The sequence below is a fragment of the Eretmochelys imbricata genome, chromosome 5, assembly GCF_965152235.1.
Source record: "Eretmochelys imbricata isolate rEreImb1 chromosome 5, rEreImb1.hap1, whole genome shotgun sequence".
Lineage (NCBI taxonomy): Eukaryota > Metazoa > Chordata > Testudines > Cheloniidae > Eretmochelys > Eretmochelys imbricata.
The window spans coordinates 91,315,143-91,340,745 of NC_135576.1; the positions used below are offsets into that span (position 1 = coordinate 91,315,143).

At 40.5% G+C, this 25,603-nt stretch overlaps 1 protein-coding gene across 3 annotated transcripts in view; it reads right to left on the minus strand.

Moving 5' to 3' along the window:
- Positions 1-25,603, minus strand: part of NTRK2 (neurotrophic receptor tyrosine kinase 2) — a 260,421-nt gene that overhangs the window by 207,961 nt on the left and 26,857 nt on the right. For all 3 annotated transcript variants that reach the window (XM_077816387.1, XM_077816386.1, XM_077816385.1), the window contains exons 4-6: positions 23,809-23,877; positions 19,151-19,308; positions 3,737-3,873 (exon numbers count right to left, since the gene is read on the minus strand). In XM_077816387.1, the coding sequence (XP_077672513.1) occupies positions 3,737-3,873; positions 19,151-19,308; positions 23,809-23,877 (364 nt within the window). The remainder of the gene's footprint in view (positions 1-3,736; positions 3,874-19,150; positions 19,309-23,808; positions 23,878-25,603) is intronic.

Below are 25,603 nucleotides of genomic sequence, written 5' to 3' on the forward strand. Positions count from 1 at the left end.
TCAGGACCTTAAGAGACTGTCTTTTTTACAACACATAGCACAATGGGGCTACAGTAATACAAATAATAAAAGTTAATAAGGGTGAAATCCTAGCTTCATTGAAATCAACAGCAAAACTGTTGACTTCAGTGGAGTCAGGATTTCACCCCAAAGCTAGCAATGTAGCTTTACTCTACCCGTGAGCAGCCCCATTGAAGTAATTGGTGCTCAGCAAGTTCAAGGGGGGCATAGATCAACATTCATATTGCACTCCCCATTAATACCTGGCCTGGGCCCAGGAAGCTAATGATCCAACCAGCAGACCAAATTCGGTGACGAATCCTGGTCATATGCCACATGAGACACATTGCATGTACGCTAAGAAGAAGCAAGTTCAACAGTCCATTCATGGGGATTCAACTGCAGGATCGGGACCTAAGTGCACAGTTAAGAAAACTCCAGTGGCAGTCAATTGGACTATATGCATAAAATGAAGCACATCGGTTGCTGTTTGCAGGATCAGAGCCATTTTCTGGGATCTTTCTTTATAGGAGAGGAAGGAAAGAAGACAGACAGAAGTAGCAGCAGGAGGAGAGCAGAGAACCAGAAACAGACACATGAGGGAGAGGAGAAAAGGAAAACAGAAGAACAAAATATAGAACGGCAGGGATAGTGGTGAACAGTAAAGGAGTTTAAGAAGGTACTCTGTTATACTACTGATGAGACTAGTGTTATTCTATAGGTAAGGCTGAAGCTAGCCTTCCATTACAAGGCACTCAAATTTCACAGGCATAAAATTATGCCAAGATAGAATTTTTCTGGAAAGTTTGAAGTAAATTGAAAAAGGCACTTTGAAGATAGGAGAGTTTTTAAAAAATTAGGTGATTTCACTTCTTGAGCATTATCCTACATTTGTTCTGGTGCATAACTCAAAAAAAAAAAAAAAAAAAAAAAAAGGCTTAGCAGAGATTCCCCCAGTTGTTTTAATCTGTTGGCTTTGGTGAGGACTGGTGCATTTGGCTAGTTTCAGGCAGGTTATTTTAGCTATTAAATTCAGTTTTTCTGTACTTTACAGACCCCCTGTGTTCTTAAATCTGCACAACCCCTAAGGAGATGCTATACATTTTACACAGGTCCATATATATGACCACAATGGAGGAAGTAACAAAGGGTTGAAGAACATGGAAGTGGGGGGCCACCTAGGGAAGTAGAAAGAGCCCATGAACAGCTTGCAAGCTCCTCCTATCACCAAGAAATTTGTAAACATTTTTAAACATCCAAGGCAATCTCTGGGAAAGAAGGACACAAGGTTGTAACTATCTAGGAATTACTTACTGGAGGAGGGAAAAAGACATTGTGAGAGGGGAGAGAGGGAGACAGACCAGCTATGCCAGCCTAACCTTCCTGAGAATACCCTCTAGGGAAATCACTAGCTGTGCTCATAGACCGGGGCAAACTACAGCCCACAGGCCAGATCGGGCCCACAAACCGTTTTAAGCAGTGCATGAGCTCCTGCTCTGGAACTGGGTGGGGGCCGCACCACGCGACTCGGCCCCACTCTGGCTGGGGCGCTGGGTCGGGGGCCGCACTACGCGGCTCCCAGAAGCCGCGGCATGGCCCCACTCTGGCTCCTACATGCTCCAATGGCCCCCTCCAGCACTACAATGCGAGCTGCAGGAGCAGTGCCTGTGGAAGGGCAGTGTGCTGAGCCGCCTGGCCGCGCTTCCACATAGAAGCCAGAGAAGGGACATGCCACTGCTTCCAGGAGCAGCTTGAGGTGAGCGCCACTCACAGCCTGCACCCCTGAGCCTCTCTCAAAGCCCCAACCCTCTGCCCCAGCCCTGATCCCCCTCCCACTCTCCAAACCCCTCGCTCCCAGCCCAGAGCACCCTCCTGCACCCCAAACCTCTCATCCACAAGCTCCACCCCAGAGCCCACACCCCAGCCAGAACCCACAACCCTGCTCCAGCCCTGATCCCCTTCCCACCCTCCGAACCCCTCGGTCCCAGCCCAGAGCCCCTCCTACCCCTCAAACTCCTCATCTCCAACCCCACCCCAGAGCCCACACCCCCCCACACCCCAACCCCAATTCTGTGAGCATTCATGGCCCGCCATACAATTTCTATTCCCCGATATGGCTCTCGAACCAAAAAGTTTGCCCACCCCTGTCATAGACAATCTCTGTTCCCTTTGCACTGCAGGACAGGATCTGAAGACCAGGATCTAACCCTTTGTGTCTAGGGCCATGCACCTCTTAAGGGCCAAAAAAAATAATTTAGGCAGTTTGTACCCCAAGGTAGCAGATGACCCCACTTAAAGCCAAAATCATGAACTCCAGAGCACAATGTAAATAAAGCGGATTTAAGCTGTCAGCAGGAATAGGCTGCACACTTGTTAAAGTCCTTATCAATATCTCCTTCATCAGAAGGAGATGCATTGATTAAATCCTATCTTATGCACAATATGAAACATGGACACAGGAGGGTAGGGACATGAGGGACAGTTAGTTATTTGGGTGACCTTGGATAAGCAAGTCCATACTTAATTGGTTTTCACTATTTCTTATAGTGTAAAGTTAACATTGACTTTTATGGCTTACACTTGGTTTTTGTTGTTTTATAGAAAAAAAACAAACAAACAAGGTGATTCCCCCACAAAAATAATTCATATTTATAACCACAACCCTGGTATAACCACATATTTATGGCCTGTGAATAGTAAATTTACACACACAGCTTTTATCATCAGACTGTCATTTTCTAAATAATGAGTGTTGTGACAATCAAAACTCACCTGACCTTCACTCTCCTGATTCATTTTTGATAGATAGATAATAAGACATAAAATATCATATTGCCTCTATATAAATCCATGGTATGCCCACATCTTGAATACTACATGCAGATGTAATATTCAAGAAAATATATATTGGAATTGGAAAAGGTTCAGAAAAGGGCAACAAAAATTATTAGGGCTAGGGAACAGCTTCCATCTGAGGAGAGATCAATAAGACAGACTTTTCAGCTTGGAAAAAGAGACCACTAAAGGGGGATATGTTAGAGGTCTATAAAATCATGACTGGTGTGGAGAAAGTAAATAAGGAAGTGTTATTTACTCCTTCTCATAAACACAAGAACTAAGGGTCACCAAATGTAATTAATAGGCAGCAGATTTAAAAGAAACAAAAGGAAATATTTCTTCACACAACGCACAGCCACCCTGTGAAACTCTTTGCCAGAGGATGTTGTGAAGGCTAAGACTGTAACAGGGTTCAAAAAAGAACTAGATAAATTAATGGAGGATAGGTCCATCAATGGTTATTAGCCAGGATGGGCAGGGATGGTGCCCCAAGCCTCTATTTGCTGGAAGTTGGGAATGGGTGATTGGGGATGGATCACTTGGTGATTACCTGTTCTGTTCATTCCCTCTGGGGCACCTGGCATTGGCCACTGTCAGAAGACAGGATACTGAGCTAGATGGACCTTTGGTCTGACCCAGTACAGCTGTTCTTATGTTACCAGGACCCTTCCATAGAACCGTAGCGCTATCAATTATAACTGGAGTCACAGAAACTTAAATGAAAGCCACTTTCTCAAAGAAAGGTTTGTCCCAGAACCATTGTCAATGAAGAATACCTGAGGGAAAAATGCAAGGTAAACAAATTTGCCATTTTGTATTTTGATTATGAAAAATAATAAGCTTAACATTCTTCAGCAGGTATATCCTGGATAGCCAGCTTTTTCTAAGTAAAACTTACCTCATGTTTTGAAACAAGATTAGCAACAACCCAGGATACATTGGGAGATGGCACCCCAGTAGCTTCGCAGTACAGTGTGGTGCTCCTTCCTTCCACAACAGTGAGGTTATAGACACTCAAGTTTGCTGAGGGCAAGCCTGTGACACAAGCAAAAGAATATATAAGTGTTTGTGTTTGTCATAGAGATAGGGTAGATATTCAAATGAGCTGTTCAACTCTTTGACAACAGTCTGTATATAATCGAAAACTCTGCTTACTCAGCTAATCAGAGATTCATTGGGGGTAGATGCTATTTGGTCAAAAAATGCAAAGAGCACATTTGGTACTATGTAAGTGAAGTCCTTAAGTGGCGGTAGGAGTGACTGTGTGTTTTCTCCACTCTACCAATCCACCTCCCTAGAAAATTTTAGTTTATTTTCAAGTGCCTTGAGATATTGAAGTGGGAATCATTTTCAAAAGGTAGAAAGGATATTCAGATGCCTAACTCCAATTGTGCCTTTGAAAATCTCACCTTCATTCTTGAGGGAAAATAAGATACAACTTACTTTTCTCATTTGTAGTGGTTGCAATAAAAATCTTCATTTTCCTTTTGCCTAATTAACACTGTGGTGGTATTCCTAGCATACCCTGAGCTATATATACACTAAAGGGAAAAATCTAGCCCATGACATCATGCAGGGTCAGGGGAAAGAGTCCCACAAACAATACAATCGGAGTGGCTCCAGTCCACAAAGAGGTCACGCACACGTGAAACCCAGATCTTCAGAGACAAACTGAGTAGGAGGGGCAGGGGCTATGGGCATGTCAAGGGAAGGAAGGGGCAGAGCCAGAGCAGCTCAAACTGTCCAAATCCTCTGCTCCTCAACTGTTTCAGGGCCATTTCTAAGGTACTTCAGCCACAGGACTGAACTAGCTTCAGGGAAACAGCTACTCTGTGTCATTTGCTAGGAAGCTGCTCTACCTTTTGTCTGGATCAGTCCTGACCCAAAGAATAAGGGAGCTGGAACCTGATGCTTCATCCCTTTCACCTGCATTGAGTGGTGCTCTGGTGTAGGAGAGAATCTAGCTCCACAAACCTATTATGGAGGAGGTTTTCAGAAGACTTCAGCTTCCAGAAGCTCCCTTTTAGGCACCCAAATTAAGTGGTCAGGTTTTTGGTACAGCTCAACACCCAAAACAATGGCAACTGTCAGAACAATAGTAGTTGTCATGTTTTGAGGACTTTTGAAAACCCGAATACTTCATTTAAGAGCATAAACTGGAGTAGGGCTCTTTTGAAAATATGGTCAGCAGCATATTAGGCCAAAAATCAACTTTTCTTCAGGTACGTGAGAAGTGTATTTTTTCTGTCCTTCAAAACTATATTTGTTTGCACTGAAAATAAGCAGTACGCTGAAAACATGGGAGTTTTGTTATGTGAGATTGTGCCATCATCCCCTATAGAAAGATAACTTTAGCTTTGCCCTCACCACGATGCTCAGCTCAGCAGCAATCTTAGACATGTTTTGTTTGCTATTTATCTCAAATATCCCGCACAGCAAAAAACAGCTGTCCTAGCTATGTATTGTTTTGCAGTGAGATTTCTTTTTCCGCAACAAAGCTTCTATCTATATTTTTTTAATTAGGGTGGAGCAGATTCCGTCATGCACCTGCAGGTTTACAAGTTTAGCAAGGTGATTTTTTTTATTATTATTATAAAGCCCCATAGTAAGTCCCTTATATCGGATTTGTGTTAATTAGAGCACATTAATATGTTGGCCAAAAATTCAATAGAAACTTGAAATATCACTTGAAGTTTAATTAGTTCAATAAAAATGAAATGAAAAGTAGTAATAGCAAAGGCAGGACAAATCGTTTTCCAGGCACTGATTTCTTGCCTAATAAGATTTGAGATCATCAGGAGTATACAATAACTGCTTAGGCAATTCTGCTAGTGCTTTAAGTAGTACAGTAATATGATTCTGATTATAGGCATCATGGGTTTCTTCTATTATGCTCACTTTGTAAATCATACATTGAAGTTTATTGAAACAGAGCTGGATGGCTGTATGCCTTGATGCAGTAATCTGTTAGCGAAGGTGGCCATCTGCTTTTGCTTGCCATGACTTCAAACCTCAGCAGTGTCTGTCATCCAGCCAGGCAGGAAACTAAACTAAATCCTAAGGAACATTTAGATATTAATTATGTCGGATAGGGAACATGGAGGAGAAGTAATGAGATAATTTACCCCATGCAGCCACCCTCACACACCAGTTCTTAAAACTATTTGACTCCTGTGGTCATAGCTGATTCTGGGAAAGAATTTTAGCCATCAAGGCATTATTGCCCAGCTTCTTCCTAGCAGTATCTTCTCTGGACAAGACCTGCCTGACATCTCTCATGCCAAATTAAAACTACTCAAAGTGTGTCGCTGTTTGAGTTCACAGAGCTTCTAAAATACACAGTTTCATATGAACCCTATCATATAAGCCCCCCCCAAAATCAAAAATCATTGTTGACCATCTATTGCACTACTTGGATTTCCATTAAAATTTCAAGATGTCTTCTAGTGGTGCTTTTTGATTGTTGAACTGGGTGTGGAGGACCAAGTAGCATTTTAGCTACTCGCTTACTAAAGCATGATGGCTGTGTGCTCTTTCTAACTTTGCTACTGCTGGCTGAATTTGTATTATTTTATATAAAAAAGTGTGGGATGGCACCACTGTTACTATCATGTGCACTATAAAGAACTTGGGAATTGCCATACAGGGTCAGTCCTGAGGTACATCTAGTCCAGTATCCTGTCCCTTACAGTGACTGATCAGACTCATGTTTCAGAGGAAGGTTAAAGAACCCACACTAAGCAAATCGGGGATCATCTTCCCCCAGATCTCATCCTGATCGCTAATAGAGCGAGATTGTTTAAACCATGAAGCATGAGGTTTAATATCCCTTCCTAACTTCTTGTTAGTATTAATTATGATAATTCTGGATATTCATAATGTCCAATCTTATTTTGAATCTTGCTATATTCTCAGCCTCTACAACTGCCAGTAGCAACAAGTTCCACAGTTTAATTAAACATTATAAGAAAAAGTATTTCCTTTCATTAGTTCTGAATTTGCCACCTTTTATTTTAATTGAATATCCTCTTTTGGGGGGTTATGAGACACGGATAACAGGAGTTCCTGATCTTTCTTCGCTTGACCATTTGTTATTTTATACAGTTTTATCATGTCCCCTCTAATTAATCCCAACTATTCATACAAAATGATGGGGTCTAAATTAGGTGAGATCTTGGAGTCATTGTGGATAGTTCTCTGAAAACATCTACTCAGTGTGCAGTGGCAATCAAAAAAAAGCTAACGGAATGTTATGACCGATTAAGAAAGGGATAGATAAGACAGAAAATTTCATAATGCCACTTTATAAATTCATGGTACACCCACATCTTGAATACTGCATGCAGATCTGGAGGCCCCATCTCAAAAAAGATATATTGAAATTGGAAAAGGTACAGAGGAGGGCAATTAAAATGATTAGGGCTATGGAACAGCTTCCATATGAGGAGAAATTTAAAAGATTGGGACTTTTCAGCATGGAAAAGAGACTATTAAGTGAGGATATGATAGAGGTGTATACAATCTTGACTGTGTGGAGAAAGAGAATAAGGAAATATTTATTTACTCCTTCACATAAGACAAGAACTAGGGGTCACCTAATGAAATTAATAGGCAGCAGATTTAAAACAAACAAAAGGAAGTACTTTGTCATACAACACACAGCCAACCTGTCAAAACTCTTTGCCAGGAGATGTTCTGAAGGCCAAAACTATAACGGAGTTCAAAAAAGAACTATGTAAGTTTATGGAGGATAGGTCCATCAATGGCTATTAGCCAAGATGGGCAGGGATGCAACACTGTGTGCTCTGAGTATCCCTAGCCTCTGTTCGCCGAAACTAGGAGTAGACAACAAGGGATGGACCGCTCAATGACTGCCTGTTCTGTTCATTCCTTCTGAAGCACCTGGCATTGGCCACTGTCGGAAGACAGGATACTGGGCTAGAGGGACCACTGATCTGACCCAGTATGGCCATTCTTATGTTCCTTTCTAAGTTAAGCGCTCCCAATCTTTTCAACCTCTCTATGATTTTTTCCAGACCCTTGATCATTCTCCGAACCCCCTCTAATTCTGAAATATCCTTTTCTGAGATGAAGTGACCACTGTCACACACACACACACACACACAGTATTCCAGATGAGGATGTACCATTGAGTAATATAATGGTATTATGTTTTGTCTATTGTTCATCACACCTTTCCTTATGCTTCCTGACATCTCATTTACTTTTGTGACCAGACTTGCACACTGAGCAGAGATTTTTATCCCTGTCCCTTTCCTGAGCTAATACAAGGTTCTAAAGTAACTGTAAGGTGCAGGAGTAGTGCAACTTTTTTCCTTTAATGTACATTTATAAACAATGAATTTTGTTTGCTATCATGTTGCCCATTCACCTAGTTTGGTTAAGTCTCTCTGACGTTCCCCACAATCCTCTCTGGTCACAACAAACAGAAGCCACCAAGGCTCTAAAATATCACAGAAAAGAGCCAAAAAACTCACCTGAAAAGAAATAGTAAAAGTCTCGCTAGCTTAGGGTTTTGTATAGTGACTACCACTATAGCATCTAAGAACACAGAGAAATTTTCACTACTTTTGTAGTTTTGCTAATTGCCGATAGCAAAACATTACAGGAAGATAAAGAAAGGCAGATTAATACAAACAAGGCTCACTGATGGCAAAATGTTGAAAGTGCTCTATACTATATGATAATTTTTATTAAAATATGGGCCCTGATCCCAAAGACTCTTATACATGTGAGAAACGTAATGAATGTGAACAGACCCGTTGAGATCTATGGGATTATTCAGTTTCCTGAAGTTGCTCACATGCAAACATCTTCATCAGGGGTTGCTAAACATAAATTTTAAAATACAAAATGTAGAATAAAAAGTAAAAGTGGGATGTCTAAATTTTCACTGAATTAGCATAAAGTTACATCATCGTAAACTTTTACTCAGAACTAAGCATGCCCTTTCACTGGTCTACATAGGTCTAATTTAATAGATTTCATTTAATAATTAAACTCATTAGTTTTTATTTAAAAACCACACACAGTTTTTCTTTGCCCTTTCTTATCAGTCATACCATGATATATTGTTTCCCTAAACCAAGTGCTTTGTGCCCAAAAATAGTACAGCATCGGTTATAAAGAACATTAGATTGGACTTCCAAGTTGCATAATTAGAATAATTGTGTAACTTGGAATTATGTAATATGTACATAGTAACTAAGCAATCCTAGCTGTAATACTGTACAGCATATGGAAAAGTTGTCTGTGCAATATATTCAAAGTAATAAAACTTTACTTAAACAGGTAGTTCTTGGATTAGAGGTTGTCAAAAAATACCTTCTATTCATCACGAGCACATTTGGACATATTGACTTCAAGTGAGTTGCAGCACTTATGGGAACAGTACTGAGCTCTTCAATCCTATACAAAATCCTTGGATAACAAACCTGAGACACTCATTCATAAAAGGAATAATTTGGCTCCATTAGTGTGCATTTATTACCTGAAGCCACATTACAGAGGGACAGTCAAACTCTGGTGGTACAGTAGAGCCTCAGAGTTATGAGCACCTCGGAAATGGAGGTTGTTCGTAACTCTGAACCATAGGTGCTGACCCCGTGGGTACTCCAGGGCTGGAGCACCCATGGAAAAAAAATAGTGGGTGCTTAGCACCCACTGGCAGCCCTGCGAATCAGCTCCTGCTCCTTCCTCTCCCCCCAGCACCTCCCACCCGCCACGATTAGCTGTTCAGCAGGGGGAAGAGTGAGGGCAGGAAGAGGTGGGGGGGAGGGGACAGGAAGAGGTGGGGGAGGGGCTTGGGGCAGAGCTGAGTAAGTCAGTGCCTATGCTCTGAACAAAATGTTATCGTTGTTTTTTCAAAAGTTAACAACTAAATATTGACTTAATGCAGCTTTGAAACTTTACTATACAGAAGAAAAATGCTGCTTCCCCCCCACCCCAACCTTTTTTTTTTTAGTAGTTTATGTTTAACACAGTACTGTACTGTACTTGCTCTTTCTATTTTTCTTTTTCTTTTTTTTGGGGGGGGGGGGGCGGGGGGGGAGGTCTCTGCTGCTGCCAGGTTCCAAATGAGGTGTGTGGTTGACTGGTCAGTTCGTAACTCTGGTGTTCGTAACACTGAGGTTCTACTGTTCAGTGGTCATGCAGCCCATCTCTCTACAGTGCATAGCTAGCAGTAGTTCAACAAAGGCAAGAACAAATACTTTGGTTGAAATTTTCAAAGATGCATTGGGGATTCTGCTACTCAACTCCCCGTGAAATTAATGGAACTCATGTAGCTAAATCCCTCAGTCAGCCTCAAAAATCATATTAATAGTACTTAGCACTCATGTATGCACACACACAGACATGTCTATGTGTGTAGTGTTTTTAAGGTGAAATCCTGGCCCCACTGAAGTCAATGGTAAAACTTATATTGACTTCAATGGAACCAGGATCTCTCCCTATAAGTGCATATCACATGGTTTGAACAAACTACTAATATTCCAACCTGAACCCACACTCTGTGGCTGACCTCTGTCTCAGTAACAGTTCAGCCATGTTCAGCCCATCACTGAGACAGAGGTCAGTCACAAAGTCTGAGTTCAGATTCAGAGCTACATTTTTCTTGCTATTGAGGTATGAAACCTGAGGAGCTAGCCTGAGGAGTTATGCCGTATCACTGGACAGATTTTCAATTTGACTTATGATATTACTCATGATAATATGGACATTTGTAGCACCACCAAGGATGTAATGATGTTCTATGATAGCAGAAGAGATGTAAACCTGAGCCTGAATTGTCACTCTTGTAAGGACCTGACTCTACAATTTCACTTATTTTTGTTTTTATTTCTTCTATTATGATAAAGTCACCCCCCCAACCTACTTGAGCACAGAAATACAAAAAACAAAAAAAACCCATACATAAAAGTTTCACCTTATTAATATCAACCCACATTCTGTGATCCTTTATGGCAGGGGTCTCAAACACGCGGCCCAAGGAGTTATTTGAGGCAGCCTGCCAAGCTCCCCGTGCCCCCCTGGAGTTATTTCCTGTGGCCGCCAAACTCCCCTCATCCGCCGTCCCCCCCATGCCGCCATAGCGTGCCGCGTCTCTATTCCTCTGCCTACCTCCAGGTGCTTCTCGCCACCAAACAGCTGTTTGGCGGCACTTAGAGCTTTCCAGGAGGGAGGGGGGAGGAGCGGGGAGCTGCGCATTCAGGGGAGGAGGCAGAGAAGAGGCGTAGGGGTAGGGGCGGGGATGGATAGGGCGGGGCCAGGGGCTTTTATACCTTTATATGAAAAGGTGTCAGTGATGCACCCCTTGGGCCAATGTACTAGTCCTCATGTGGCCCTGGGGGCAATTTGAGTTTGAGATCCCTGCTTTATAGAGCAGAACTCCATTGCCAAACTCCCACTGAAGTCAACTGGAGATTTGTTCATTTAAAGTCTGCAGCCCTTAGTTTGAAATCACAGCTGGATGATGTTAGGCAGAAGAACACAAAAACTGTTCTTTTAACTGTTGGTTTCCCTGATGTACCAAGTTTCCTACTAAGTTCAAGATATATGTGCAAACCTCTCTCTCTGAGCCTGGAGCAGTGTTTCTTCATAACTACCCTTCTAGCCAGGGCAGGAGCAGAGATGATGGGCTCTGATAAGACCTTGAAGGACCATCCCCCAGCATACCAAAACAGATGTTTTGCTGGGGAGGGAACTGACATTCAATGCATTTATCACAAGCCAATTTATATCTGACCTTCATTAAGGTCTTTTTAGTCCTTTGCTGGAATCTCCTGAACCATCTTCTCAATACAACTCTCAGTTGCAGACTGGTGAGCTTAATCAGGGGAACAATAATTATATTTAAACTTGTATGACGACATATTTTTAATACCCCCTGCTTTACAGATATTCTCTAGAGTTCAGGGGATACAACGGGCCCAAACCCAGCCTTGCTCACAACACACAAGTTTCCAAAGCAATCTGCGGCTGCTCCCTGCATTCTTCATGCTGGGAGGAGACTTCCCCCACATGTGAGTATAAGGTTTGCTCTTAAGTGCAACACCAGCAACAAATACTTTAATTTGCTATTCATTTTATCCAGCCAATCACGTTTTCTGGAGGATAGATGTGGCGCTGGTCAAGAAATAAGAGAACATGGCTCCTCAAATTACAATGTACCTTTCCTGGCTGAAGATTAGAAAATATAAAGAAAAATATTTCATTCAAAAATTGAACATTTTTGTAGGACAAATTCAGTTAAAATTTGACCAGCTTCCAGAATACAAGCTACAAATCCTGAAAAGATATTTTACTTACATACATACGTACGTACGTACGTACACACACACACACTTTAGGCTTGCATGGGCTTAAAAACAAGGCAAAAGGTGCTTTTTTTTTCTCTCCTGAATTGGGGCATAAATCTGTGAATTGCTGATAATATGACGCACCTGTTGTGTTGCATTTAGCAACCAGCTGCAGCCCAGAAACTGTGAGCTAAATTCAGACATGGGGTAAGTGGGTACATTTCCAATGAAATAAACAGAAATACCATGTGGGAGTCAGCTCTGCTATGCCTCTGTAGCATTGAAAACAGGATACTCCTACAAGATTACGTACAAAGCATTAGTTACACAAAATAGAAAGCATTATTTCCATTCTCCCTCCCTTTGTAGCTGCAAAGTCCCACCTTTAAAGATCCAAAAGATAGAAATATCTCAAAGAGCCTTTCACAGAGCTTCTTCCAAGGAGACAGTTACATCCATTTCACATAAGAGCTTCAGAGCAAAATCAGACAGACCAGAGCACTCAGTGCTGCTATCAGCAGCACCTCACGTCTCCAAAGCAATCAAATGAATTCAATACAGCTGAGCTGTGCAAAGCAGACACAAGCCTTCACAGGTGAATCGAGAGCTCTGCTAACAATTTTAATGGAAGCTAATGAGGGTTGGATTGATGGAGTGCAAATCTCTGGCAAAGGACTTCTTGTACAGCAGTTATTATTTAAAAACACATTTAGTATGGAGCAGTAAATGTTCATTCTGCTCTACCTGCAACATTTCCTATTCCTATAATTAGGAATACTGAAAATGCAGAAGTGAAGTCAAACACTTCAGTATGACAAACATGGAGGTTTTGAACTTTTTAGGTCTCAGGAGGAAGACCAGGCAAGATGTTTGCAATAATAAAGAATAGTCTCACACGCTTGATATCAAGTGTGCATGGTTCTGAAGGCAAAGTCCTGACCCAGCCTCCATTTTGTAAGGAATTAAGAGAGTCATTTCTTTAGCCTATTGGAAAGGACTAGCATCAGTCTTTATTTAGTTACATTACAAGGATGAAATAATAATAATACCTAGCTCTTAAAAAGCACTTTTCATCAGTACATCTCAAAGTGGATAAGTATTATGATCACCATTGTACAGGTGGGGAAACTGAGACACAAGGTTGAAGTGACTTGCCCAAGGTCACCCAGCAGTCCTGTTGCTGAATGAGAAGTAGAACCCTTGTCTCTGAAGTCCCAATCCATTGCTCTACCCAGCAGAACACACTAACTTCCCTGTTTTCCCTAAATATTCCTATTTCTTTGTTCTATGGCTATTACAAAATACTTCCATTTCAAACTAACTTAGAGAGAAAGTCACAATTATAAAATGGAATGTTATTTTTACATTATGAGGGGCAGATTTTTGATAGTGAGTGTACAGATATGTGTGTTTAATTTTGCTCACACACAACCCGATTTAAACAGATATAGAGGTCTGTGCATGAGAATAATCTAGATTTGTACATATGCATCAGAGTTAGTATGTGCACAAGTTAGGTACCTACACTTTTGAAAGTCTGGTTCCTACTCCCTCTCTCCCTCCTGACAAGAAGCTTCATAGATAAATTATGGCAGTCAATTCACTTATTTTCATTTTAAAAGCTCTTAATAATGAAAAATGTTTTAATTAAGTTCAATTGCATAAGAAAACAGTAAGTCAACTTCTGAGTTACAGTGTAAACCCTGTTGCTGTCAAAACTCTCGTACAAACCACTATTCATGCAGATCTTGATCATAGATAAGAACTAAAACTCAGTACCAAGAGAATAAAAATAGTTTGCCAGCGTACATCATGCATAATAGCTATTACTTGGAGCCAAAGTAAATAATACAGAATAGAGGGCGAATGAATATTCTGACAGGTAACAGAGAGAATGTTTATGACCTTTTTAAAAGCCAACTAGTTTTGCTTGTTATGTTCTACTTTTATCAGCCTTATCTGTGAAGTTTGACTGATAATAGAAAAGATTTCAACACCCATTGGATTATGCCTTTTCTTGCTGTTTTGAACTATGCTGTGTTGTGACAGCCTATGAGCCAATGCTTATTTTATTGATTCACTAATATTATTACATTTTTTCTATTATTTAAACAAATAATCATGCCAATCTTTCAATCTGGCTTCATTTTCTCCCTAACATCTAAAATCCATAATGTCTCCCACTCTGTTCCTAACAAAACTTCTAACTTGGTATTTCTCATATTTATTTACCTCCAGAAACGAAATTCAACACAATGGCCATTTCCACAGTCTGGAGAAAAGCCTGCATGAGTCTAATTTATTTAGAACTATCTTAACACTCGCCTATACAAATTACTGGAAAAGGGCTTCCTGAACACAGCAAGAAATGAGCAAACTGGCTTTTAGATCCTAATTGCAAACAAGGAGCAGCACCTTCTGAAATTCTGTCAATTACATAATGCAAGTTAACAAGAGCAAAGCCAAATCTCTGCTGGAAGATTTACAATACTACAAGAGAAAAGAGTCAGCCCCTTCTCCATATGAAAACAAAAATCCTGTTATTGAGACAAATTCTGGGCCCGATCCTGCAGTTCTTAGATAAGCTTCCCTCAACTCACAGGTTGTATCCATACACAAATTGTGATGTCTACTATCACAGTTCAGGGCAACGGCACCTGTATTCCCCTTCTATGATTCCTCGAAGGCACCCACTCTAGGCTCCCAGCTCCTCAGCTGTCACCTCACTTGGGTAGAGAGCTGCATCTCTTCCACTCCTGACGGGTTTTTCTAGGCTGCACAGGATCCTCCTTACACTGTGATATCCCAGCAAGCCAGACTGCCTAAACAGGCCAGCATCTGTGCTTTGCTTTCTCTTCAAAGGCTGTAAACCAGCGGCTCTCAAACTTTTTTACTGGCGACCCCTTTCATATCGCAAGCCTCTGAGTGCAACCCCCCCTAATAAATTAAACGCACTGTTTAATTTATTTAACACCATTACAAATGCTAGAGGCAAGCAGGGTTTGGGGTGGAGGTTGACAGCTCGCGACCCCCCATGTAATGACCTCGCAATCCGCTGAGGGGTCCCAACCCCCAGTTTGAGAACCCCTGCTGTAAACAGATAAATTGCCAGCAGTTATGCCACACAGCTCTTTATAAGCAAGTATATTTATTCTTAAGGTGAAAGCATTACAGAGGAAACATATTGAAACAATAAAAGAACTTATATTCATGTTAAAAGCTTACCAAAGATCATCCCAGTTCCAACCTTGGGCTCTGGCAGGTGTCAGTCCTTCCAACCCCTCCCAGAAAGCTCCCCCATGCAGAAGAACACAATCATAGATAAACCATTCATTTAAAATAATGTTCCTAAAGATACTGCATGGTGTTGCAATGTTTGACCCATATACCCCACAAAGTAGTTACATACAATCCAGGTCCACAATATTACATAAACTCAATACCATAAGTCTTTGAAGGTCACTGCAGGAAATTGCCATATCTGGCACATCTACAACAAATAAATTAGGCTTTTGCTCTCTGAAAATCTGGCCAAGAAACTCTGGCTAGGATACACAACCAGTGACAAGGAAAAAATAACTTGCAGTGAAGTGGCATGATATAGTAAATATGCAACACTGGAAGGATAATCAAAATAAACAGATGGATCAAACACCACACTAGGTGCCATATAAGATCTTTGATTAGGTAGATTGGTCATACAAGACGGAATGATGTTGAGAATCTACGAACAGTGGCAGAAACAGAGGCATTAAATATGAGGGAAAGAAAATTATTTCTTTACTACCTATACAATGCAGACACTGGTAACAGGTGACTCACTGGACAGTTTTAAATTTGTTCATTTCGACACTGACTACAGAAAAATATCCCAAATTTGATCTTTTGATCAGAGGTCAGAAAAAGTACTTTATTGTCAGTAGTTCTTATTGGCTTTCACCATAAATGTGGATTATGGAAGTTCAACTGTAAAGCTAAAATTGAATTGCAACTAGCCTTTAACCAGTCCATTAATGAACTTTTCAATGACATAAATAAGTACAGTGCCACAGAACCTCACAAATTCTCACTTTACTGATCTGCAAACCAGAGAATTCTAACCAAGAAACCATTTATTAGCAGCACACAGTAGCAAGGTGCCCTATTACCAAGACTTATACTACAAAATGCTTACTAGTATACTATGCAGTATTACCATCAATAATTAATTACACCTGCCAGAATAAATTAACAAAGTACTTTGTCAGACAGTGTCCTTAATTTTTATCTAAAATCAAAGTTGTTTGCTTGTTGCTGATTCAGAAAATTAAACAATCTGCAGTAATTAATGTAGTAGTCGTCATTAGGACAAATTAGCAAGGTTGTACTCTGTTAGGTGACAATATAGCTTACAAAGGCCTGAGCACCCACAAAACCTATCAAAGTCAAAAGAAAGGGTAGGGGGTAGTTAATTCATAGGAAGGGGAAGAAAACTGTAAAGAATGGACATTTATTACTCAATCCAAACCAAAGGTTTCATTCTTCCTATAGTTAGATAACAATTAGCCTCTGTTGACTTGTATTTTGTTAGAAAATTAAACAGACTAACTTCTTTGGAAAAATATCTGCAGGGGAAAAAATGAAAGATATGGTTTCTCATTTTCAAAGCAGAAGCCACAGCTACAGTTTATGGAACTGGGTTTTCTGAAAATTAAGTCCACACAAACCTAAGCAATGTAAAATAAGTATCAGAGAGATATTGTTAAAAATAGTAGCTCAATATATGATTTCTTAAAAGAGTTTCAGAATGTAGGTCGTGCTCACATGGATGTTGTGATTTGTCTCCTTTAAGTGTCTGCTACGTTCCTGGGAGATGGCAGACTTAGCATTGATATCATGCTCTGGATTTGTTTGTGTAGTGTCACCCAAGGGTGTAAACTGTAATGCCATATTATGGTACAAATGTTCACTTAGGGCTGAGCTAAGAGTTAAAGAGAAAAACAAGTCTACTCATAATCAAGTATGTTTAAGTTCCATGCACAAACATGAACATCAGACCAGGCACATGAACAATTTGTGGTCCTGTGTTGCTGTTCACACAACCACCCCTTCTTCTCCTCCAAAAAACAGGCCTCTCAAGTACAGCCTCCACACACAGGGTCTCCAACCCCCTTTCCTCCTTCTCCTGCTCTAGTGTAGACCATTTGCAGTGGCCTTTGAAAGGACCACCAGATTGGCCAATGACTCCCCCAATCTTGCAAAGCTCTCTTATGTGGCAGGAGGCACACCTCCCACACACAAGGCACCACAGGCTGAGAAACACACCCAAACTTGCTGCAGTCACTCAATGACTCAGTAAAAGTCCCATGATCCTTAGTGCTGGGAACTCAGAAAACTGTTGAGTTAAGGGAATCTCTAGGTACCAGTGGGGTTCTAGCTAAGGATTATGGGGTCCCTATGCTGGCTCTGACCAGCTGCAGCAGAACAGGGACTGTTTTGGCTTCCAGTGTTTTGTGCCAACACCCCTGCCCTGTGCCTACTGCCCCCAGTCCTCCCAAAGACCTGGAAGATGCAGCAGCTCTCCCTCAGGCCCCTCAAAGCAGAGCAGCCAAGTTCAGCAGCAGCTGAAGGGAAATTTGCTCAGTGCTGGACTGAGATTACAGAGTACTTCAAAGAGATTTGTATTTTGCATCCCATGCTGCTTTTCCCCTGCACTCTTGCCCATCTCTTCCCTTCTTCGTCCACTGACACTGCTGGCAACATGGGAGAGCTACTAAATACCTGCATGCTCTTTGCTCTCCAATCACCAGCGCTCTCTGCTCTGCTTGACACACATTGCCATGACAGGAGCATGTACTCAACAGTATCTATATGAAACAGAGCATTCATCTGATTTCCACCCCGTTTTCCTCCCTGGTTATGGGTTTCAGCCCCAGTTGGGAGTGCTGAAAAGAAGAGCAGTCTGGTGTTGTGAAGCACTCACAGAAAGGTTAGAGCTGCAGAGGGCAGATACAACAGAAGGAAGAAAAAGTTTATTTCTACCTTTTTCCCATCCCCCCTCCAATTCACTCTTCTTTGCCTCTTTCCCCACTCAAATCTATCCACTGTGTGTTGCCTTGCCCTCCTTCCTTCTTTTCCTCCAAGCTTGCTTCATTGTGCTCTCTCTCTCCCCATCAAGAAAAACAAAATGAAACTTACTATCTGTTAGTGAGTTGCAATTTGAGTCAGAAACAATTGTGCTCAGGAGAGGAATCAAGCCCAGCTGCTCCCCCGCCACTAGATCTGAAGCTAAGGAATACTTTTTCCAACTAGTAAGAAGTGAAACTACCTGACAATTGTTCCAGGACCCTGTGGAAGGAAGCAACTGAAGCAAGGAGATGAGAATTATCATACAATTTCTCCTCAAACCGGTGGAAATTGGTATTTTGCCAAATGCTGCAAACTGAAACCTGCAGAGTCTGCTTCATGTAACCCATACAAAGTGGACTCTGCAGGGTTTCCCTCACTCTGTTTGCACACAGTTACTTCGATCTATATGGAAAAATACAGAATTATTTGCTTGTGTGTTTTCTTTTTAAACAGGCACAATTTATAGCCTGAGTTTTGAAAATTCGATGCTAATAACATTCATTTTTAAAGGAAAATAAAGATTCTATTAATCTAGGGATTCTGTGAAAGCTACAAATTACATTTTTAAGGTAGGTAACATTTTGGGTCTGTTCATCTTGAAAGCATCCTTTTCAATTTAATGAATATATATACCATTTCTATATTTAGATATTTTGTTCTGATGCATTTCTGAACAACAGTTTATTTTAAAAGATTAAAAAAAAGCCATTCTAACTCAAACTCACAATATTAATCCACAAGATGTAAAGAGTCAGAGGAACCTTCTCCTGAGACTTCATACAGCGGCAAATATACCATCTTGAAGCCAAGAGCTGAAAGCATGTTTGCTTTTCCTGCCTGGCAGTAACTTAACTTCATAACTGTTTTACTTTAAATTATATTACCGCAGTTGGGGATCTGCATGTCCGAAAGGGGTATCCTCTTGTTGTTGTCATTTATGCAGTAAAAATCCTGAGTCTCTGTGTTAGAAAACTTGGTCTCCTGAAATATCTTGATCCACATAACATCACAGGAACACTTGAATGGATTGTCCACTAGAATCCTACAGCAAAAATGAAATAATTAAAAAAAAAAAATCAGTTGACATTATCTGCCTAGAAACATTGCAGTGTGGTTTTTCGTTTTGTTGAGGTTTGTTTTTAAATGTCACTCCAAATGCAGCCTAGAAGCAAAATACTTTGCTTAATAAAATTATGGAGCCAGATCCTCAATAGTATAAAGGGGTACATCTCCATTGAAGTCAACAGAGCTATAGTCCATTTACTCCAACTGAAGATCTGGTCCATGGTGCTTATCACCGATCTGAGACATCACACACAGGGCCAGATTCTGATCTCAATTTCACCCGTGAAAATCTGGAGTGACTCTATTCACTTCAATGAAATCATTTTGGATTTTTACCAGTTACATGGAGATCAGAATCTGTTCCATAGTGGATTTTGGTCTACTGATTTATAAAGAACACTCCTGAAAAGACTTCATCACTGTATGTGGTGGACTCTTTGTGGACCCATTCAGTCCCATATTATGATTAAAGTTTAACAACTCTAGTTGTAAACAAGAATTTCACACACCTTTAAGAAGAAATCATCCTATGACTCTGGAAGATGACACAGTGAAAGGCTTTAACTAATATCAACCAGAACCTAACTAAAAAAAGGGCTGTAACTCAGTGTATAAACACCACACAGCTATACAGCACACTATATGGAATTTCAATCAGAGTTTAGCCAGCCTATCTGATTCTAATTTCAATACTCATGAAAACCTTAGCCCAGTGTAATGTGATAAGCCTGCATGAAGTATAATGGAGACAATCCAGATGCCTGACTCAGAAATGGTCCAGGATTTCACCTATTCCCCCAGAAGCTCAGGTGAGTTCCAACTGATATGTTTGTCAGGGTTTCTTTGTGACCCCTAAAGACATTTCATTATAAAAAGAGTAATGAAACTCCACAAATGACCATGATGCACATAAGCTATATTCTTGTTGCCCACAAAATCTGTTGCCTTAAGCATTAAAAGCTGCATTCTCATTATTAGGCAGCAATTTAAAATGTCAAATTTGTAGAAAATCAAGACAAACCTATGAGTCAGTTTCCCAGAAATGTAACATGTTTCCCCAAGTTTCACACATAAGGTACATCTACACTGCAGCTGGGAGTGTGCTTCCCGGCTCAGGTAAATAGATATGCATTAGCTCTATTTGAGCTAGCATGCTAAAAATAGCAATGTAGCCAGAGGTAACAGGGGTGTCAACTCAGGGTAAATACCTAGGGTTCTGAGTGGGTTTGTACTCAGATGGCTAGCCCAAGCTGCCATCCATGCTAAAACCATCAACACAGCTATTTTAGCACACTAGCTCAAGCAGAGCTAGCGTGAGTCTGTCTACCTGAGCTGCAACACCTTCTGTGGATAATTTATATTAGCACAAGTCATCCAGTTGATTTCAATGGCACTACTTGTGTGAATAAGAATTTATTTTTAAAAATCTCTGCTTTGGTTAATAATAACCAAGCAACTGTTTTCTTCCATTGTTTTAAATGTGATTTGATTTCCCATGGGAGTCAAACCATGGTGACATTCTGCAGAAAGGGGAGGAATAGAAGCATGATTGTCCCTTCCATGCGCTTACTGGCTCAGTGAGTAGCAATTAAACATTTTCATCTCATTTGCTGTAATTCTGCAGTTGCAGCTACAATTTTGTTTTAAAAGCAGAATCCTTTCAAAGTGGCTTCTCGTTTCCCTTCTTCCCAGAGTTTGGAGAACATCTTCCAGCTCACCCTGGTCTGAAATTTCATTCACTTACACTTTGATTCAAGTGCCTTCTATCAAGAGTACACCCACAAGTCAGATTTAAAGCAAACTTCTCACAAGCTATTTATGGGCAACATTCTATTCTTCAGATCCCGCCTCCAATATTCAGTTTTCCCTCCATTCTCTGGATTCTCACCGATGTCAATCATCTCCTTTACTTGTCAATCTATTTGCCACCCTATTGTCTGATCAACTGAACAACAGTTTTACTGTCCTATTGATACCATGTCTTCCCACTGCTTTTCCAATAGGCACACCCTACCTCTTCCCTAGCTCACTGTCTCTTCCACCTTTCCTACTTTTTCTCTCTCACCTTCATCCATTCTGTCCTCCCCACTTTACCACTACCAGCTCTATATCCTCCTCTCTCCCCACCATCCCTGTTCCCACATGCCTTCTCACCTTTACAAATACCTGTCTTACCTCTACATCCTGTCTCTCTACCTTCTTATGTGGCCCCGCAGCACTGTAGTATCTAACTACCGTAAACATTAATCATTTATCCTTGCAATGTGCTATGAGGTAGGGAAGTAGTATTATTCCATTTTTCCTAACTCTGGCTCACTCTTAACATCCATTTCCTCTGTCCCTGCTCCCAAACTGTTGAATGCCGATGGCATAAATCCCATGATTACATTACAAATGTATTCTCTCCTACTCCACTTCTGCCAGACGCTTTGCCAATAAGCACTACTTTCCTACCCGCATGGAATTGAATTCCCAAAACCCTTCATTGAACTGAATTCCCACAACCCCTCTTGCTTATTTAGAATCTTCAGTTCCCTCCTAGAGTCCAATCTTGAGCCCTCTTCTTCCTTTGCACAGGATCACACTAACATCTTCAAAAAAATCAACATGATCCACTGTGATTTCACTGAACTTGTAAATTACTACCTTTTGCACCTTCAAATCCCTTTCAAAACCCAGTTCAACCATGACACCTATAAGAAATTGGTCACCTGATAACAGAGTGGTCCAGAGGAGGTCAGTATAGCTCATGTGTAAACTGAAGTTATTCAATTTAATACAGTGGAGTAATTTCAGCTATATATTGACATAAATGCCTGCAGAATTTGGTCTTAGAATTGAAGTCAGTACTTTTTCACAGTCACCCTGAGCCAAATCAGGCTATCAGTTACACTTGTGAAATCCAGGGGGCAAAAATGGCTCCATAACTTTTCCTAGTTGTTCAGTAACACTAATAGAACCCCAGACAATATGTTTTTGCTTCAACAGCTTGCTTTGTGCATTAAGATACTGTGCACCAATTTAAACAGCATTATTTTATAGCTGAGATGATATCAGCTACCAAATATAGAGGTGAAAGTGCCAGACGTCAGGTAAAAGTGCCTTTTTTTGGATGGACAGGTGCAGAGAGAGGAATGTAAGGAGTGTTTGGGATTTTAGAAAAAATTACAGATACCTAACAGAACAGATCAAATGGAAGCATTTTGCAACTAGCTATTCTTTCCATTTGAATGCTCAGTGATTACCAAATGATGAAAGAAAATTCCAGTGAATGAAGTTCTGTGGACTGTAGAGTGATTATACTACCTTAATCATCAACAGAACATACCTAAGGGGCATAATCTCATTTTGGTGCCAGGGATTTGTGCACTTCATTTTTCCTATACTGAAATGAGAACATACTACAAAAGATGTCTGAGATTACAACACATTCTTCTTGGCTAATATTTCTGACTTGTCTACTTTATATCTCCAGGGCCCTGATCTTGTACTGAGCTCTGAGAAACCAGAAACCTTCCCATTTCAGAACAACCTGTTCAGCTTACTGGGTTCTGAAAGTCCCTTCTTTAGGCACCTAACATTCCCCACGCATTGTATGGGGAGTCTGGATGCCTACCTTGTGACTGACAATTCCCCTGGCCTGCAGGCTCCTTAAGTGGTTAGGTGTTGCAACACTGAGTGGAGCAAACCCTAAATACCAGGGCCCAAATACTTAACCTCTTCTGTGTGTAAGTTAACCCAACCTATAACCAGGAATACCAATAATTACTACACCAGAAGTATTGTATGGCTCTTTTTTCACTTATGACTAAATATGAGAAAGTTCTATGTTAATACATATACATACATCCTGCTTAAAAGAGCCTAGAATACAGATGCATAGTTTAAACAACCAGAATAAGCAAAATGTATGTTAACCACATGGCTATAGAATATTTGTAATGTAAAATCTATTTCAGTTCAGAACAATTTTGTTTTCAGGAAAAGAAAAACATTGTTGAATGGCCAAACACATAACTGCTGCAAGGCCAGTAAAATACAAGAAAATGAGGAAAACACTTAACATGAAGATCTGCAAGTGGTTAATGTTTTACTATACTGCAGAGAGAAGGTACTTCAGGCTTCCACCTTCATTAATCCAAAAAACAATAGTTTCATGTGAAACTATTTCAGAATAAAACATTTTAAAGCTGATGAGGAAAAGCAAGTTTTATCCACAGATTAATTTGTGTTGCACTGGAGAGAAAGCAAATGTCATGGTGTTTTGCTCCAGTATTGCATTAAATTAATACCTTTTTAAAACAATGTCATCATCCAAAGACAACTTACCTTTTCTAAAGACATGGGATGAAACTCTGGCCCCACTAAAGTCAGTGGCACCCATTGACTTCAGTGGATCAAGCCCTAAAAGCTCTCAGACTGCTATTCTATTTCCAACACACAAATAATCTTCATTTTTAAAAAACCCACTACTTACAGATCAGACAAATTCAGATGGCGGAAAGTCTTCTTATACAAACTCGAGAGCTTGTTTCTGGAGAAATTACTGTGAGAAAACAGAACATTAGATTTTATTAGTATTTCTGGTTTTCATAACCAAAATATAGAAACAGTGTTGTTTTGAAAATTGAGCCCAATCTAACCACCAAGAAAATCTGTGGGTTTCCTTCCACTGAGTTCAACAGGAGATGGATAGGGATCTAAATTCTTCTGATAGCCCAATATGGCTTTGAAGATTCGTAATACAACGTGCACCTTGTTTTGATGGCTAACTTCATAAACAAGTTCAACACTGGACAAAATTTTCACCTTTCAACACTTCTAGCCATGCAGAAAAAACAGTGGATTTCATTTCAAAAGGACCTGTGTAAAGTCCAGATGTTGGTTACATTCCTATTTATCCATAAGCAAAATGGGTGTTTCCCATACCTTCTTTGAGTCTGCACTGCACTCTGCGCTCATCTAACCCCAACCACATGCTAGCACACATCCTCAACATAAGCCTTTTAGTTACTCTTTTCAAACCGTGTGTGCAATAAGAGAGAGATCAAAAGGCAAATTGTAAAATGCTAACATTAGGGGGTTTTATGTCAATTAAGCATTTACTGCTTCCAAATATAATTAACTTAAAGGTTCTTTTCAAGTTTTTTAGGTCAGAGAAATGTTCATCTTAATCAGAAATGCCTCACTCCCAAACCTGTAAAAAAATGTTCTCCACCTTTGCTCCACAAATCAGAAAAGGGGTACTTTTTCTTGTGGTTCTTTCAGTGCACTAATTAATGGTATAGAGAGCAACAGTAAACTGTAACACTGCCAACAGCCCAGTGCAAATTAGTATTATGAGCCAAAATACCATATGCATTTTATACAGTATTACGAAGGCACGAGAGGGGTTCCATAGTTAATGTTGCATTGAAATCTGCACTTAAACCATGGATTAATGTAGTTACACCTTTAACCTTGATTTAATTGGTCATGGTCTGCCTTAGCCCTCCCTAGATTTGATCTTGTCCAGATAAATCAAGGCTAAAGGTGTAATTTGCATCTACACCAGGGAAGATGTTGTGGGTAGGTAAGAATTAGCTACCACATGTTAGCTAACCCTGACCTAACCTTAACTTCTTTCCATGAGCTAGACAAACTCTGTGTTAGGAGACTGGAGGTTAGGTGACCCAGTGCTTTAGGGCCCAGTACTGCAAGCCATGCCTATATGAATAGTACTTAACTCAGTCAAATCAGTGGGCCTGATCCTCCACTGCCTTGCACCTTACATAGCCATTTACACCTGTGAAATGGGGGGGCGGGGGTAACATGCTACCTTACCAAACTGTCACTTTGCACAGGTGTAAATGACTAGGTAAGGTGCAAGGCTGAGGAGAATCTGGCCCACTGATTTAAGTGAGGCTACTCACAGGAGCAAGGATTACGCCATCTTTATGAAACACAATTTTGAAAAATGATAAGAAACTCCATGGGCCTGACTCTCCTTTCGCTTACACCAGCCAAGTAGCTTAAGTGGAGTTACTTCTGACTTATGCCAGTGCACATAAGATCAGAATAAGGCTCACTGTATTTATGGAAAACAATAACAAAAATGCTCAACTGCATTCTTGGTTATGGGCTGACACATTTAGGGCTTTATGACTAGTCTTTTCTTCTGTGCAGTTAAGGGCCTTCAGATTTTTCAAACTGGCATGTAATTCAATTGAAATTCTTGAGCCCTATGTTATATATATCATCTTGAACTATATTATGTCAGTATATTTATTGTT